This window comes from Chiloscyllium plagiosum, unplaced genomic scaffold (assembly GCF_037043375.1).
Source record: "Chiloscyllium plagiosum isolate Xiang-an unplaced genomic scaffold, Cpla_swu_hap1 HiC_scaffold_48, whole genome shotgun sequence".
NCBI lineage: Eukaryota > Metazoa > Chordata > Chondrichthyes > Orectolobiformes > Hemiscylliidae > Chiloscyllium > Chiloscyllium plagiosum.
The window spans coordinates 8,031,087-8,050,302 of NW_028270186.1; the positions used below are offsets into that span (position 1 = coordinate 8,031,087).

The following is a 19,216-nucleotide window of genomic DNA, read 5'->3' on the forward strand; positions in this document are numbered from 1 at the left end:
GAACCAAAGGATCTCTGCCTGCACTGCATGACTATGATTATGTCAAATACAAGCAGTTTCTAAAACACAAAGATACAACAATGTGAAAACCTTAGCTCTGGCTTTCCAAAGAACCACTGCAATCTATCTTCAGTCTCTGTTGGATCAAGGTTGTCAACTCCAATAAAACTGCATACATTCAATACAGCAACACTCCATAGTGTTGAGCCATATAATTTTCACAGCAATGAGGAAAATGACAATGCTATGAGCACACCTAATGTGAAGTTTCAGCACAGGCTATGTGTAGTTGGCAAGTTAGTGCAACACATTATTTTCCACGATCTCAAACCTTTGGGATTTAAGTATTGGCATTCCCAAGTTCTCTCTTCCCATTAGAACTGCTAAGTTTTGAACACTGGGAATTGATCTTGCACAATTACATGACTCAATTTTACTTACCCCTAAGAATGGAATCAAAGTTACTATAGTGATTTGCTCAGCTTTGACCAACAAACTCTTAACTTTCATCACTATGTGCACACATCAACAATTGGGTAATGGTGCCTGATTAGCAAAGCACAAATTTAACTTGTTACATTTGGTGCTGTAAGAAATAACTTGACTTTTTCATCCAAAGTGAAACAGTGAGTTGTTCAGTAATCACTTAAATAAATTGATTTCACACTATTCTGAGGCTACATTTGATACTTCAGGAAAAGTAAATGACAGCAAGTGCCAACCAAGATGCACATCTACAGCTTTGGCACTTGCTTTAATTGACAGTTTTGTCACTGAATTTAGAAAACAAAGCCTGCTGGAGAACTCTCAGTTCTAAAATCCTGCAAGCAAGCCAGATCCCCCTCACTACTTCAGGGGAACAAACAAACATGAAGACCTTGTAAAACAAAAGCTAATACAAGTCACAACTAGGCCTAATTGCATTAGATAAGGATCACCCCAGTCAACTCCATGACCGAACCAGATAAAACAAGTCATCACATTTCATTTTGAGGACTGAATTTCTTAATTGACTGATGCTGGTCTTGGCTGCTTAAATTTTCCATGTACCATATTCCTTCAAAGCTGCCTGTCTGATCTATCATTTTCACCCCATTTGTGATTGAACACATATTTGAGGTTCAACAGTGTTTCACTGAAGGCTCAGTACAAGTATCTTGGATTCCTTGTCCATTGACAAAAGCTTATGTGAACTTCTTTTATTGTATAAGTTAAAGGTTGGCAGCAGCCAACTGCCATTTTCAGATTTGTCACGAATTGTCATTAGAGCTCAATGGCCAAGGCACTCCGTATATGCATTGTTACAAACTGGAAGCAGCCATCATTACACTGTAGTTTGGTTCATTTCCATGACCTGACAAAGGCTCAAAACATCGAATTAGCAAAGGAATTGAAGATGATTATTTGGTCCAAAACTTCAACATACTAATTATCACAAGATGTGCATTTGGGAGAGATAAGACAAAGACCAGGTCTCCATAGTCATCAGAAGGAGTTCCAATTGAATAAGAGTTCAAGCAGCTTGAGCAAGTTAAAGAATTGAGGAAGCTTGACATAAGAGTTGGAAAGACAAATGAAATTTAAAACAGGTGAGTGGAATGATGAATGATAAGACAACTATATACTGTAAAGGCTGCAGTTTAAATAACAGGTCTCATATTGAAGGTGGTTCTGATGAAAAAATACCAATTATAATTTCATGTCTTATAAGAAAACATTCACAGACAATTTCACATTTTGTTTACCTGTTAGAAGGTAGCAAAACAAATGAAACAACAAAAGGAATAATTGAGCAGAGTAGCCTCATAGACACAACACTTGAAATTTATGCCCTGAAGAAGAGGAAGTTTCTACAGATTAGGATATGAAAAAAATAACAGAGGAACGTTGATTATGCAAAGGACACAGGCAGCGAGTAGTTCATTCACGTAATCAAATGCCAGATAACAGTTAGCAAAGCAATAGGACATTGCAATGCTGTTCAGATGATCCAAAAATCAGTTAACTGATAGCCAGTTAATCAAGGTTCCTCTATATATGGTGCAGGAGCGAGATCCTGAAAAATGATGCCAATAAGTTTAAGATTTGAAGTAATTGAAATGGAATGATTAAATCCATGTTATTTTGACTGGTGGATATGAGAACTGAGCACAAGTGCTACTCGGAGATCATCCTCCAAGAACAAATTAATTTCATCCCTTCAGTCTTCACACAATGCTGAACATCAGACAGCTTCAACTATCTAACAGGAAATCACAGTAACAGATGATGATTACTTGATGGATAAAAGTGAATTTTTCTCCAATAACCTTCCTAAAGCTGTAAACAATAGAATGTAGCCAGGTGAAAGTTAATCAAGTTCCGACAGTAAAGAGGGGACCACTGGAAAGTCCACAACGTCTCCTTCCAAGAACACAAATGCAGGTGTTAAGTCAGGTCAACTATTTCCAATTTGACAAATTATTCAGACTGCTTGAAGTTTGCTTGGAAGCCCATGGGACTTTCAGACAGTCATATAAAATAGAAGGAAAACAAAAGAGACTCAGAATGATTATATGACAGATCAAGTCAGACCTTCAACCACAACACAACAGCCAAATATCACTAAGATAGCAGAATGGGTGTGAATGAGGAGCATGAAACTTAAAAAAGGCTGTCGGTCAAAAGGCAAAGCTTTCTTTAAATGATAAAACTCAATTAAAACAAATAATAAAAGATATAGGCATTCCTACAAGTCTGTCTGTAGCTAGACACAGTTTTCTTTTTCTCCAGACTGCCATCAAAACCCAACTGCAAACAATACATTAGCTGGAAAGTATATCTCAACCCCTGTTACAGGGAGCAGAGTGTGGCATGTTATCCAAAACTGCGGTAATAGGATTTGTTAAGAAATTGCCACATAAAGAATGCAAGTATTTTTGTGATATTTGGCACTCAGGCCAATGACTAAACAAACTCATGTCACAACCCACAAGATGTTCAAGTGGCCAAAACTTCCCTCAAGGATACAGATGATTAAAGACAAGAGTTTCACATTTTTTCTTTAACTCAGGCTGAGGAACTAGATCAAGATTTACCCAACATAAAATGAGAAGTACAAAACTTCAGATGCAAGACTGCTTCAGCTGACTGTCAATTCCAGTTTGAAACAGAGATACACAATATTGAGTCGAACCAAAATAAAAGTCTTATCATACCCAATTGTGAATTAATTTAGATTTAAGGGGGGTATACCTTAAAATTACAAATTCATATTTACTAATTTATTTTATCACTTGTCAAAAGGTAAGTTGGGTCCAACAGGGGCAGCATGGTGGCTCAATCATGAGCACAGCTGCCTCACTGTGCCAGGGACGCAGGTTCAATTCCAATCTTGGGCACCTGTCTGCATGGAGTTGGCACATTATCCCAGTGACAGTGGGTTTTTTCCCCACAGTCCAAACATAGGCAGGTTAGGGGATTTGGTCATGATTAATTGCCCATTGTGCTCAGGGCACTGTATGTTAGATACATTAGTCAGGGGGAATGTAGCATAATAGGGGAATGGGTCTGGATGGGTTACTCCTTTGACAGCCCGACTTGCTGGGCCAAAGGGCCTGTTTGCATACTGTTGGACGTCTAATTCAATTTTTCATTTTCTTGCTCAGTGATGAAAGCAGTTTTTTTGATCTTAGATAGTGGTCAATACAGCTTTAACCATCCCAGTGATTAACTTGGTCAGACTTGAAAGTTGTGCCTACTCACGGAATTGTAGATTCCATTTCTTGGCATCTCATCACTGTTGTAACAAAGCCAAATGGCAACTTCCCAAATTGAGGCTTCATTCTAAACAACCACAATTTGGGGGCAAGCAAATGGTCTAACACATCAACCTGTTCAGCTGAAACCATCTCAGCATTCACCATTCCTGTCTCTGCCTTCTGTGAAGGCAACCATATTTCTTCAATGTTTACAATGTTGGCATCTCTGTCAGAATGACCATTTCCCGACTAGCCCTCATTACTGTAAATCTAATAGTGACCTGTCATCTTGAAGCATGGCACTGCAGACAGCTCAAGTATTAGAAACTTACAGATGGTGGTCTTACCATGCATTTGCATGCTATACCCTCCAAGGAGGGAGAGATTGTAGATTGGGAAGGTACAATCAAAGAAGGGGTTTATGAGCTACTGCACCCCATCGGATATGTGACAGACACTGGTATCACTATGTTTCAGCATCACAGACAGTGAATACAAGTGTGGATAGACTTTAAAATCAAGCCCACTACATTGCTTTCAACCATACAGATTTGACCTTGTCCAGCTGAACTACTTGCAAGATGTGCATATATATCTATGAAATTGTTAATGTCATCTTTCATAACCATCCTGTTTATGAATCCTTGTAAGTTTAAACAAGTATACATGCACAACAAATATATTTGTAAAAGAGCAAATAAGAACTTGTTTTGCCAATTGATTAAGGTTTGTTGTGACAAACTGTTCCAATTTTTTCATCCTATTCCAAAAGTGTGAGATCACGTGCCTGACAGGCATTTTTCTCTCCTCCTAAACATCCATGGTAGTTTTCATCCATTATTTACCAGCAATGATTCCCCAGTGTTTCCAAGTATTTACTTTATATGCAGAGTCTTTGACTAGATAACACCATAGCTAAAATCAAAGTCAGGAGAGGATAATTTCAAAATGGGTGCAACTTCAAACAGGACCCAACCAGTTCATCAACAGTAAAGAGTATCTATAAGCACATGCTCCCTCACCAATGACACTACAGCATACATGCAGCCTCAGCAGAGGGACATGCAATCAGCATTTGGGACCTGATCAACTAGCCAAAATATTCCACCATTCCCTTATAAATTGATAAAATGGAGTGAGATTTCTTGGATGATATTAAACAATAGCATTCAAGATTCTCTTCATTAAATTGCTTATGCTTCATTTTTATGGCCACTCATGGAATTGTGTTAGAGCTGCACTGAAACAGCAAAGCAGAATCTATTCCCTCAAATCCTGCCTTGATAGTTACCAAACACAAAACATCATTTACACAACAGATGAGCTGGTCAGCTCAAAAGGCCTAGCCTGACTATGTACCACAGTATGTACCAGAGAATTTACAGGACTGGTCCACTTCAATTTGGTTAGTGGTAATGCACAGATATTGCATGTTTTCCTTTCAAGGTCAAAAGAAACTGTGGCATTTATATTACAGTTCAGTCATTCATTTCCACCCTCAGGACCATTTTGATTTTACACTCCTCAGTTATGCAAGGAGTCACGATTGTTCCTGTACTGTGTGGCATCACAAGCCATTATTTATGATTCTAAGTTGCTCAATGAATAAAAACAAAAGGTGCTTTAAGTAGCTGATGATCATGGCACAAGACTGCTACACAACAACTAAAACTGGTCAAGTCAAAGACATATTGCATTGCAAAATGAAGGACATGAAATTGCTACTGCCTTGAGCTTCAGGTATATAGCTTGGACTCCCTCATCCTTCATCACAACATTCATGCTAATTTCTGTTAAAAATTTCAATTATGTTTGATGCTGTTTTGATCGTTTTTGTCACAAAATACCACTTGTTTGCATTCAAGACCACATTGCAACCTCATTCTTGGTTTGTCACATTTTATCTGCCAAGTACAGGGCAATGGCTGCATGCTAAAACAAAATCTAACCAACATATGGGTTTACAAGGAAAGGACATAAATACCCTTTTCTCAAGGACACTAAGTCCATTCTCAACATATATCACTGTGCTAACAGTATAGTAGATCTGTCTTACCCAGAGAAAAAAAAGACTCCAACTATATCAGACGGATGCTTAACTAAGGTTGTGGGACTAGTCTCCCAAGTGTGCCACAGCTATCGCCAGACAGGAGGAAGAAAAACTTTACACATTTGACAGGACTGAGCACAGCCAGTTTACTTTCCCATGCTGAGGTCAATGCTACCAACACTTGAATTTTAGATTACATTCCCTACAGTGTAGATACAGGCCCTTCTGCCCAATAAGTCCACACCGACCCATTTCCCTCTGACTAATGCACTAAACATGATAGGCAATTTGGTATGGCTAATTCACCTGACCTGCACATCTTTGCACTGTGGGAGGAAACCTATGCAGACACAGGGATCTTTTTATACTTCTATATCATTTTGCTGGAAATGCATACTGTGCTTGGCCACTACAGAAAAGAGAAAACAGTACACCACATTCAAGTGCTTGCAGTCACACCAAGGCCAGACATGTTAACAATGGCAGATTTCCAAGCCTCATTACAGATGGAAGGTGACACCTGTGCAAAGATCATCAATTGCATGATTGACCAAGGAAATACTAGAAAATAATGTAACTGTTTGACAAAATATTTATTGCGAAGAAGAACCTCAATACAGACTTTCTTGTAAAAACATAACAAACAAGATACAAAAAAAACTAAGATGTTGATAACAGGCTGATTCAAACTGACATTCAAATCCTTGCATTTCATCAAGCATAATTTAAATGAGAAGTGCTGGACACCACTTGTACTCCAAATTGTACTTAAATGTCCACTTAAATGACTCCTGTTTTGATAACCTTATGAAAGTTTGGGCCACTTTAAAACAGGTACATTTATTCCAATTATCTTTCAGAGAACAGATCAAATCCAAGCCAAAAATGGCATCATGTAAACAGCTATAGTCCTCTCGTCAACTTTTTAAATACAGAAGAAGGAACCATGGGACCGTGTGCTGATCAGAGTAAATGTATCCAACTGCACAGAGTTACCTGCTGCAATGTGCTCACTTCACATTGTGTCAAAGTGGTACCACCCGGCAGCTGAAGTGGTTGCATGGGGCCAGATATTGCAGAACGTTGGCCAGGTGCCAAATGATCCAAGGCAATGATTTCAATGTCAGGTTTGTTCAATATTAGTTGCAAACTTCTAATTTGTCAAAATGACTTTTACATTGTATGTGCACGCATGAACGGCTTCTTTCTCAGTAGTAATTATTTTGCACAGTGCACATTTCCATTCACACAAATGAGAAATATAAAAGTGTTAAACATCAAGGCATTAGAACTGAAATGACACTTGAAAATTTGTTCACAGACATGGTACAATGGACAATAAAAACCTGGCAATGACACTTAAGAATGGTAACTTGAAAGAATTTAAGTCCATCACACAATGTTGGAAAAAGAAGCATATCGTCCTTGTACACAGGATCACAATGAGACTTGCAGCTTTTCCAGTGTATGGGACTTTTTTTCCCCGAGCTCCAAGGAGTATTTCTGTATGAACAAATGCTTTTGTTTTAGGCAGAAATTAAGAAAACTCAATGACCGAGTGGAATGCAAGTCACAGCAAACATCCAAACAACCCAAAGTAGATGACAACCAAAGTCCTTCAACCACTGGAAGCAGCCAGAGATTCTCAACAAATAGGTACAAACCATTCATGGACAAGGTAGACGCACAGTTCTCCTTACTTAAATATTTTTGGAATTGGGGAAGGTCCAGTGAAGCAGAGGAAAACACTAATCATGGGAACTTGGCCAACTTGAGTCCACATATGTTCAGCTTGAACTGAAACCACACAGCCACTTCAACATTAAAGCACCAAAGTGCTCAACCCAAGTTATGCAGCTGATGTTGGATCAATCCTTCTTAATAGTGCTGTTACTCCAAATCAGTTCTTCAGTGTATTGTTAACAGCAAGACTGCAACTTCATGTAGCTTGTCGACAACACCCTATGGTCACTGAATACAATGACCAGTGGTTATTTGCAAGAATTGATGGTGACATTCAATCATTAAACTAAACATGTATTCTTTCAAAATTTATGTCACACACATGGGAGGAAGACAAGGACTGTTAAGTTTTTATGCTAGATTTACTTGCAGTAAAAGCCTGACTGTGAGCTTCTGCTGTTCAGTCCATGAACTCCCAAATGCTGGACTGGTGACATTAATACATTTCATCACAAGCACATAACACATTCCATTCTCTGAGTCAAACGTACAGACTCAAATTCACACTCTTGACTGAGATACAGCACAGCATTTCCACCAAATTACCATTTTCCACATTCATACTTAAACTACCTGAAGGAGATTTGTCCCACAAGGCTGTGATATTATGCATTACTATTTTAACTCTTCAACAAATCAATTCATCACAATACATGGTCATTAGATGCCAATAAATTAGGAGCCACAGAACAGACCTTGACATTAGTAAAAACACAAGTCCGTGCAAGCTCCTTACTGTCACATTTTATATTTCATTTGCCACGAACAACAATGCATGGAGCACTTTTTTAAAAAGAACCTGGAATATGAAAAAAAAGGAGTCCCAGACTCAGTCATGTGGCAAGAAACAGTTTTAAAAATACACAGCATCTCCCTTTACACTAATTTGTTGACACAATTACAGTCTATGCCTCTACACTCTTTGGTTGGACAAGTATTTTTTGGACATTAATTCTGATCCAGTGTTTGGCACTGATCTTTACAGAACACATTTTAAAAACAGGGCACACAACAAGATTACAAAGATGTCACCCTGTTTCAGAAGATTAGAACATTTGGCCATTTGAAAATTGCCAGTGAATAAAAATAGCAGTCACCTTCACCCACGACCTCTACGTTTCTGATGAATTGAAAAAAAAAATGTGGTTTTCTGGAATTCATAAAGTGTCAAAATTCGATTGCACAGCCTTCTTCTTTGGTCTAACCTTCACTGGTTTTACCACACCCTAGAAACAGAAATAAGTTTTAGACAACATATAAACTGATGTCATAACTGATTGAAAGTATTCAACATTCCAATGTCCACTTATTACCTTCAACTACGATGCTCGTAGGACACAATTTTACCACACACTGTTACATGACAAAGAAACAACATTTGGACTCATCTTCAATTGAAACTCACAGGATCCAAACCTGATCTGGCTCTCAGGATTTGGTAAAAGGATAAGACAGGGAACACTAACCAACAAGAAACCAGCATTTGCCAACATCATACCTCCTTCTCATTTTCAAGTTCAATCTGCTGCAGACTTATGGAGGTACACAATTGACAAATATTACACTTTGTTACAATGCCCTACAGTTAAACGCGAGTTCTCGAGACACTGCATACTGATTAACAATAGTGATTGCAACAATGATAAACAAATAAAAAAGAGGGTGTTCACAAACAGGTCTGAACTAAAGTGATTCTCTGCTTAACAAAACATGTATTTTGCAGCAAGGAGTCAGAGCCTCTATCCACATTTGCCTCCAAGAATATGAAATTAAACTCAATGCAGTTTGCCCTATCAGCCACCAGGGGCCCTCAAAACATTACCAAAAGCAACCAGCTGCATTGCCATGTCAAAAGGCTTACACCTCAGTTTTGGAGGTATTCAATCAAGTGTTGCAGTCAAATTAACATATTACAATGTTACCAAACTATGATTATACAGGTTGACAATTTCACTATTAATTACAGCTTTTCCAGCTTGATATTCAGACTATTTCAACTCAGAAACCCCTATGGCATGACATCAACTAGATGGCAAGATGGAGTTATCTCAGGAAATAAATAATACCAAGATCAACTTGGGTGAAAAAATTGCCAAGCCAATAACCAATAAATTATTTCCAAAGTTCATTACATGTCATCGTAACCATTTAGCCTACAGAAGTCTTACACCATCACAAACGATTCAATATAGTATATGCCCAGGCACAAGAATGGTTCCATCATGTCAACATGTCTACAAGCTTACACGAGGTCAACATGCCCCTCAGATGCATCTTCTCTCCATTACTCATAATTACAACTGGACATCACCAGCTTTTCTATGCAATAGACCCATTAGGCCCATACAGAACAGAGCACAAATTTCTAGTCACTGACAAAAACCTCTAGTTCCTTAAGAGTGACAGCAGGGACTCATACCTCTTTTCCCAGCACTTTCTTTCGGGACATTTGTTGACCCTGCACTCGTCTACTTCGTTTGATCTTTGGTACTTCAAGGCGACGCAAAGAACTTTTCTGGTTTTCTGCTTCCCCATCAGACTTGTAGTCATCATGAGAATCGCTGTCAATATATTGATCATTGCATGCTGATACAGGTTGTGTTGAAGCTGAAAAAAATGACAAGTCAAATCCTAACATAAACATTTGTTTCAGCTCCTAAATAACACTTCAATACCAATAGTTGCCTGCATTTCTTCGGATCCTCTCTAAGACACAACAACATTTGCTGAATTATGCATGCTGACCCCTTTGGAGTTTGACAATGCAACATCAAAGGAAATCAGTCATCGACCTAATGCCTCAACTGAAGGCCACAACATTCTGCCCAGAAAAAGGATTTTCAGGAAAGCAGTGGCTAGTTGACCTCTGTTCAAAAGACAAACTCTGCTTAAAATTGCAAGCTCGGAATCAATACAGTTCATGTCAGATGTTCACTAGCATGACTAAGCACCAATACCTGTCTGAAACCTGTGTATTCATGAATAGTCATGGTAACTCCAAACTTGTTCTGCAGCCCCTTTTACCTTCTCATCCCAACATATGCACCTCGTCATGGGTGAGCAGTATCAACTCTTCAACACTTTATCGTGAGTTGTTACACTACTTGGAAGCTGGTGTAATACTTAGAATTGTGACATGAGTATACAACACAGCATAGGTGGTCAGCAACACTCAAAATATACTCAAAACTCTAACACATTCGAAGACAAATCCACTTGGATTGCATGGGCCAGCATTTGGCCTGATGGGGTAAGCCAACTGCAGATCACCCCAGAAAGGACCCTTTTTCTGTTCCTGGTAATTTTCCATATAACTGATGGACTCTGTCACAGACTCACAGACCTTCACAATAAGGAGAGTGAAAGATATTGCAATCTGATAGAGTAAGGCTGACATAATGCAGTTGATGTGAAACTGCAAATCTGACGACAAAGCTATAAGTAATGGTGGTCCAAAGACAACCTGAGATTTTCAGTGAAAAACCTTTATGATCTAAACTTAATTGAACGTTGAAAGTGATCTTCTCTAGTTTGAATGTGGAGGGAACACTGGAGTGGTCAACTCAAATTGCAATACTGTTTGCAACTTGCTCAGTCTTCCTCAATTCCCCAACAAATGGTATAGTGCTCAATTCAGTTTGAGCTTACAGGGAGTGATTAAATTGACAAAACTTGAAGGAATGAACACAGCATATTCAGCAGTCAAACTTCCCAATCTACCCCATCCATGTTTTAGTGCCATTTATATTTCTGGTCTTTGCAACTTCCACAGTGCAGGCCATGGCATGAATACCAAACTGATAGTCATCGCAATTTGTTATCTTCAAAATGATTGCCAGAAGTTTAACAACTGATTTAATATCCCAAATTTGACACAGGAAAATTCTCTGTCTTCTAGAACTCAGGTCTCAGGCTGTGATGTGCCATGTCCAGATATGTCTTTTTTTTAACCTTAGCAAAATAAATAGACTCACCACATTCTAGCTGTGTAGCAGAGAATGGTTTCCTTCCCATCAGCTCATCCTCAGGATAAAGAGGGTCTCTGTCATGTACTGGCTCATCACCCTGAATGCTTGTTAAATCTTGCATGCTAAAACTACGCAAGCGGCCAGCGATAGCTCCCTGACTCTACAGCAGCAGAAAGACAAGGATGAGATATCACAGCAACACCATGCAATGCAAAGTTCCTTCAAACATGAAATGAAAACTTCCCTTGACTGAAAAGGTATACATGGTCAACATTCCACTGAAAAAGGACAACCTCAGTTCCAAACATGATCCAACAAAAATAATTTAATTAAAATGTTGTGAACAAGTCAATCACCAAAAATGTGACGCATAAATATTCCGAAAGGTCTCCAATACTGCTTTTTCCTTAGGTGAGAGCTCGTCAAGACAACATAGTTTGTTAAACAAACCATGTCAAAGGGTACAGTTTTCAAATCAGGCAAAGACAGATGCTTGAAAGGGTCCAAAACTGGAACCATTTCTCTGTAAATCCTCATTTACAAGGATGCAACAATAGCCTTCAGGGTGGATATTATGAGTTTGTGCTGAACACAGTTCAAAGTTAAAAATCACACAACGCCAGGTTATAGTCCAATAGGTTTAATTGGAAGCACACTAGCTTTCGGAGCGACGCTCCTACATCAGGTGATTGCCCTGATGATGATCAGGGCAATCACCTGATGTAGAAGCGTCGCTCCGAAAGCTAGTGTGCTTCCAATTAAACCTATTGGACTATAACCTGGTGTTGTGTGATTTTTAACTTTGTACACCCCAGTCCAACACCGGCATCTCCAAATCATAACATATTTCAGGTCACTGAATGAGGCAACAAACTGGTTCCACTCAACAGATAATGCAGATTCTAATTCTATGACAAGTTCAGAAACCACAGTCTTGAACTTGTACTTATGAACATGAAAATCTTTTTTTTAAAACAACAGAAGATCTATTCCTTTCACTTTACCTACATGACATTCAAGTCCCATTGCAGGTATTCAAACTTTAAGCACTTGCTCATTGTCCTGTTTGACCAATCAACACATAAGGTGACATTCTTTCACACCACTAAGGACCATTAATTCAATTTAACCATGCCACGTGTCCAAGATCCAGCACATGTAGGTTCAAGTCCCAACTGTTTGCAAGATTTGTCACAATGTACATGGACAGGTTGTTCAAAAAACTCTACAGGATGATCTAGTCCATTAGAACATTATTTCCTTGATGCTCTGTTAAATACTCCTGCACAAGTCAACTATTTGTTACCTTCGAACAATCTGAACATAATTCAAAAACTACAATATTGTGCCTTCAATAATTAAAATATTATCCATGTGCCCTTAATACTTGCCTTCACAGCAGCATTTGCAGCGGCATTGGCTGCCATGTTAAGTCCTTGCCTGCCAAAATTGACCATTGTTTCATAACCACGCTCCTTGGCTTGACTGATGTAGCAATCGATTTCCTAAAAAAGTTGTCATAAGATCAGATATAAAGCAATGGCTTCCCCATACACGCAAATAAAAAACTCATTTTTATCCATACAAACCAAACATCTCACACTTGCCACACATTCTGTTTCTCTCAAATGCACACCAGTAAAACTGCCATTAATGAATTCATACTAAAATGTTTCACCTTTTCAGCAGACTGAAAAGATGAACAATCCTTTCTGAAATTCTTTTATCTGTCCATTGCAATGGAAAGATGACAGCCTCCATTAACACATCCATTTAACAGTAAAGCTGACAGGAATATACGGAGAAAGCCTTTGCTCACTAATCTACTTCAGTATTCCTTTCGTTTACAGGGTAACTGTGTGTTGTGGGCTCAGTGTACAGTAGCTTTAGGAAGGTTTCAACAGACTGCGTTAATTTGACATTGCCCACTTTGGTAGGACAACCAGATGGCCACAGTTTTTTTTTAAATGCAAAGATGTGGAAGGCACATATACAAAAGTACCCTGATGCCCTTATCAAAAAATCACCCAACTGCAATATGCAGGTGCAGTCAACTCTTAACAAAACTTGTGCAATGTTAACCTCTGTTGCCAAAGGACTTCACCTCATGACGACTGAACTTTTGTTTCTGCACTGCAGTGATTTGAAAACTGATTCATATAATTTATACTTAGCTCATACCTAAGTGCCACACCCTTATTTTTCAGTGTCACCTCCTGGTTTTCATCTCTCTTTGCTTCACTGCTCAGTTTTGGTAACGTGCAGCTGCACCAGTGTGCGTACTTTTGGTCTCATCTCAAAAAACATCTCACTGCTATTGAAGAAATGCAACTAAGGTTTCCCAGACTTAATCCTGGTACGGCTGTCCAAGGAAGAAACTTGAACAAACTGCATCAGTAGTCTAGAAAAATTCAAATGATTGTACGTGATTTCAGCGAAACTTAACCAATATTTAAAAAGGGACAGACAGGCTAGTGGAAGGTAAAATGGTTCCCTTTGTTGGCGAGTTGAAAACCAGGCTGTACAACTGAAAAATAAGGGCATGCCACTGAGGTTTGAAATGACCATATAAATCATTTGACTCAGTTTTCACATCGCAACAGTGCAGAAGCAAGCCCATCAAATCTCCAAGGATCTCATCCAAAGAACCACCCCCACCATATCCCCATAGCCATGTATTTCCCATGGCTAATTTACATAGCCAACATCTTTGGACTGTAAGAAACTTGAGCAAAGGAAACCCACCCAGACATGAGCAGAATGTTCTAACTCCAGACAGATAGCTCACCCAAGGTTGGAATTGAACCAGATCTTTGGCACTGTCAGGCAGTAGTGCTGACCAAGCCTTCAAGACCACACCTTCTAATTCTCACATTTCAGTCTCAGTATATGTAACACAGATGGACAGATTTAAGCTAAACAGGGACTTACAAGATTAAAGACATGAGGTGAGAGAAAGCCATTTGAAGAGTTTGATCTGCAATGGTTGCGTTGGTTAGAGGGGCAGGCTTCAAAGGCTATTCCACTAACTTCTGTTCGAGTGGTGCCATGAATTTTTTTCCACTGGCTTGCTTATGTCATTGTCTCCTCGAAGTTGATGTTATCAGTCAAGATATCACTAACTTGTCATTTTCCTTCAAGCAAACTAAATTCACTCAACCTTGACATGTGATTCAGACAGTAATGAAACCGGGGTTGGAGGCTAAGTTTAGTTCTGAGGGAAGCCTGAACAAGTAAAGGAAGTTTCCTATGCACAGCACACTGATCAGATTACTCAGTCCAAAAATATATAAACACACGCGAAGAAAAAGGACATATTCTGGCATCAAGTCCAGTATTCTCCCCGAGTGGTCACCAAAACCCATCTGGTCAGCAGTTCACCAGATGATGTTGCCAATCGGTTGGTGTAACCTGCATAACAGTAGTTCCTAAATAATTTCAATTTCTGAAGTGGACATTTGCAAACCAGGAAGGTGCAACAGAAATCCAACAAAATCTGCTGACCAATTTTGGTACACTATCTACTGTTAAGTGTCCCTGAACGAATCCAACATGTTGAGAAAGAACACCATTGCTTGTTTATATCAATTTTGTTTGCCTTTCCATGGACCCAGCTGATGCACCAATGAATGACTAGGACTGCTGCAATTTAAGTACATGGTGTACCATTGGCAGGCAGTATTGTATGATCATCCTAACCCTTCACAGCTCCAGCTTTGTAGCTCCACATATATTTGTGGCAACGAAACTGAAGAACCTTGGTTTTGGCTGAGGTCAAGGAGATGTCAATAAATATGGACAAAAAGTGGAGCTAGAAATTTTTGACAAGGCCTCACAAAGCGTGTCATCTTTCAACTCTCAGAGGCCAAAGACAAAAAAGAGTAATGTGACATTCAAAAGCATGATAACAAAAAACTTGGTTATGTACCAGATTGATTTTGTGAAAATAGCATACTCGAATGTTTCGCAAACCGAGCAATTGCCATGACAGTGACACTGCTTGCTGCAGAAATCACAAGATTTTATCAGCAACACACTCTCTGCTTTAATGAGTCTAACAATTCCATGTGAAACCTTCTAATTTTCAAGTCACAAAAGTTCACATCACAAATGACACACTACTGCAAATACCAACGGTTGATTGATTCCCTTGCTTTCAACTTTTGAACAGCAGTGACCTCAAATTCTTAAGAACATTAAAGTAGGTTCTCAAAAGCTACAGTCCAAAATGACTCTGACAAGGTTTTCAAAGAAACTTCCTTTGGTTTACCTTCTCCTTCGAAGACAGTGTGGGATGAATAAACTTCCTGTACATCATGCTGGCACCCCTGGTGTATGGGGACAAAAGCCAAACAACAAAGGCAATTTTCATTTCATAATAGAAGGGGAACCTGCAGGAGACAGAACTTCACTTCAGTAACAATACAAAAGATAACATACTTGTATGAACAAACTCTTATATCCCACCGACGTTATAAAATCAGGTCGGCACAGTAGCTCGGTGGTTAGCATTGCGGCCTCACAGCATAAGGGACCCAGCTTCGATTTCTGCCTCAGGCAACTGTCTGTGTGCAGTTTGCACATTCTCCCAGTGTCTGCGTTGGTTTCCTCCCACAGTCCAAAGATGTACAGCTTAGGTGAATTGGCCATGCTAAATTGCCCAGGGTTCATGGTTAGGTTAGGTGCATTAGTCAAGGGTACATGTAGAGTAATCGAGAGGCAAATGGGTCTGGTTGGGATACTCTTCAGAGGGTCGGTGTGGACTTGTGGCTCCACTTTCTCTGGTATCCTACACTCTCCCAATAATGACACAAAAGAAGAACAAATCAATCTCACAATTTTAACATACAAGAACATTTCAACTTACCAGGAAATGAAAATGTCCGTGAAAGTTTCTATGGTCGTGAAGATAGCAAACACAATCCAATACATCATCCATCGGACCTAAGGATAGATCAGACACCCACTGATTGAGATGCCTCACCAACAGAAGACATTAGCACTACTTACCATCAGAGGCCAAGTCCCTAGTTTTTGAAATACATAGTAAAGACTGAACTATAAAGCAGAAGAAATTCTTTTTATTCAATGCTCAGGGAACAAAGATGTCCACAAAGCTCAGTTTCCAAATCAAGTTATAAAATTCAGTTTTGGCTTAATGTGCATGCCACACCTCCTCCCCTCACAAATTGAGCATTAACTAAATCGAAGCAAGTTGCAATTTCAACAACAGCTGTTACTTGAGGGTTTGGCGACATGGAAAATGATAAGATCCAAGTTAAAAGACAAAGTAGCAGTACAGATTACTGGTGATGCTGATGATTACCAGACAATTCAAAAAGATAGACTGTGAAGCAGATAATGTAGCTTTGTTACCAAACAAGAGAACTACTACTGTAGCGAGAACTGACATTAGCACTGGAAACCAAGACATGGAAATAAACAAAGCCAAGGCAAAGTCATCCTCAGTTCGCCATCCACAGGTCCATGACAGCATCAGGGCAAAGTATGAAACAGAAAATACTGGGGACTGCTAAGAAAACTACAGCAATAACCATGGGTTATTCTCAAGACCAAACAGACTGATTTTATCAAATTGCCAATGGTAGGTTTGAGGAAAGGTTCAGTGAAAACATTACAGCTTGACTCTTGGAGCCAGGTATTTGGAAACCAACCAGCAAACAGACTCTTGTGAATTTGACATGATGAAATTTCTTGTAAAAGAAGGTCTTAGGGACAGTGGTCATCACGTGCCTGAAGTTCAAATTCCATTTGAGGGCAAAAAAATGGCAGTCCCACATATGTTACAGAATTTGACCAAAGTAACTACATCACCATGGAGACATATTTGGCAAAGAAAACTGTAAAAGGAATAAAACTATAAAAGCTGATGAGCAGTAGCAAAACCTTGAACAATATATGTCATGTCATCCAAATAAACTCTATTCAAGAGAGAAACAAAGATTGTAACAGTGTGATAACATCAATGGCTGAACAAAGAATCAGACCATGAAGACACTAAGTTCAGCATACCATACAATAGATGCCCATGGCATGCAAACCATATATGGCAGGTATAGACAATACAAAAGTCCAGTGATTCCCTCAAAGAGTATAAAAGTTGTCATAGTACACTTAGCAGGAAAATCAGGAGGGCAAAAAGGGACAGGACATAGCTTTGTCAAATAGAGTTAAATAGAATCCAAATGGGATTCTACAAATACATTATGCACCAAAGGGAAACTAGACAGAGAATAAAGCCGTTAAAATTCAGTAAGGCCACCTCAGTGTGGAACTGCAGGAGGTCATGAGATACGAAATAAGTATTTTGCATTATCGCTTACTGTGGAGAGGGATATGGAAGAGAGAGGACATGGGAAATAATCAGCAATATCTTAAAAGTTCTGTTGGAAGCTAGGCAAGATGCCAGAAGACAGTCTCTCAAACTTAATTGAGGTTTCTGAAGAAATGGCAAAGATGATTGAATAAGTCAGAGTGGTGGACTTTGTCCATATGGACTTCAGATGATTGAGGACAGCAGAGCAGTGGACGTAATCGATCAGGACTTCACTAAAGTGTTTGACAAGGTTCCTCGTGGTAGATTGGTTAGCAAGGTTAGATCACACAGAATACAGGGAGAACAAGCCATTTAGACACAGAACTGGCTCAAAGGTGGTAGGGGAGGGTTGATTTTCAGACTAGAGGCCTGTGACCAGCAGTGTACCACAAGGAGCCATGCTGGATCCACTGCTTTCTCTCATTTACATAAATGATTTAATGAATGAATGAATATAGGAGGTAAGGTTAATAAGTTTGCAGATGACACCAAAATTAGACGCACGGTCGACAGTGAGGGCGGCGCTCGGAGTGCAGCAGTATCTTGATCAATTAGGCTGATGGGCTGAGGATTGACAGACGGAGTTTAATTTAGGTAAATGTGAGATGTTGCATTTTGGAAAGGCACATCATGGCAAGACTTACAAACTTAATGCTAAGATCCTGGGGAATATCACGGAACAAAATGACCTTGGAGTGTAGGTTGTTAGTTCCAGTGGAGCTACGAAGACAGGAGAGTGAAGGCCACATTTGGTATGCTTGCCTTTATTGGTCAGAGCATTAAGTTGGGAGGTCAGTTTGCAGCTGTACAAGACATTGGTTAGGCCACTTTTGCAATATTCTGCACAATTCTGGGTTCCTTCCTTTCGGAAGCATGTTGTAAAACCTGAACGGGTCCAGAAAATATGTACAAGGATGTTGTCAGGGTTCGACGGTTTGAGGCATAGGGAGAGGTTGAACAGAGTGGGGCTGTTTTCCCTGGAGCAGAGGCGGAGGGGTGATCTTCCAGAGGTTTATACAATCATGAAGGACATGGATAGGGTAAATAAACAAACTGGGGGAATCCAAAACTAGGGAAACAACAGCAGGAAATCCAAAAGCAGAATTTCTGTCCATCTCAGCATGGCTTCAGCAAGGATAAATCACTTGATGAATTTGCTCGAGTTCTTGCAAGATCTAACACACAAAGTGGATGACAGCAATCCTGTATCAGTTGTCAGATCTGAACTTCCAGAGGATTAACATACAAGCTAACATTACATGAGGTCACAGTTCATTTGTTGGCTCCGAGGGAGGACTGGCTGACCAACAGACAATATGAATTGGGATAAACAACTCTTTTTCATATTCGCAACGTAACTGAGTGAAGTGTCACAGGA

At 39.4% G+C, this 19,216-nt stretch overlaps 1 protein-coding gene across 4 annotated transcripts in view; it reads right to left on the minus strand.

The window, feature by feature from the left end:
- Positions 1–6,364: 6,364 nt before the first annotated feature.
- The window catches only part of LOC122543069 (receptor expression-enhancing protein 1-like), a 30,839-nt gene continuing 17,987 nt past the window's right edge, over positions 6,365–19,216 (minus strand). For 3 of the 4 annotated variants that reach the window (XM_087984449.1, XM_043681290.2, XM_087984448.1), the window contains exons 3-8: positions 16,369–16,445; positions 15,772–15,892; positions 12,893–13,006; positions 11,508–11,661; positions 9,953–10,140; positions 6,365–8,759 (exon numbers count right to left, since the gene is read on the minus strand). In XM_087984449.1, coding sequence (XP_087840575.1) covers positions 8,691–8,759; positions 9,953–10,140; positions 11,508–11,661; positions 12,893–13,006; positions 15,772–15,892; positions 16,369–16,436 — 714 coding nt within the window. In that variant the 5' untranslated portion in view covers positions 16,437–16,445 and the 3' untranslated portion in view covers positions 6,365–8,690. The remainder of the gene's footprint in view (positions 8,760–9,952; positions 10,141–11,507; positions 11,662–12,892; positions 13,007–15,771; positions 15,893–16,368; positions 16,446–19,216) is intronic. The other variant, XM_043681291.2, reaches the window with a different exon arrangement.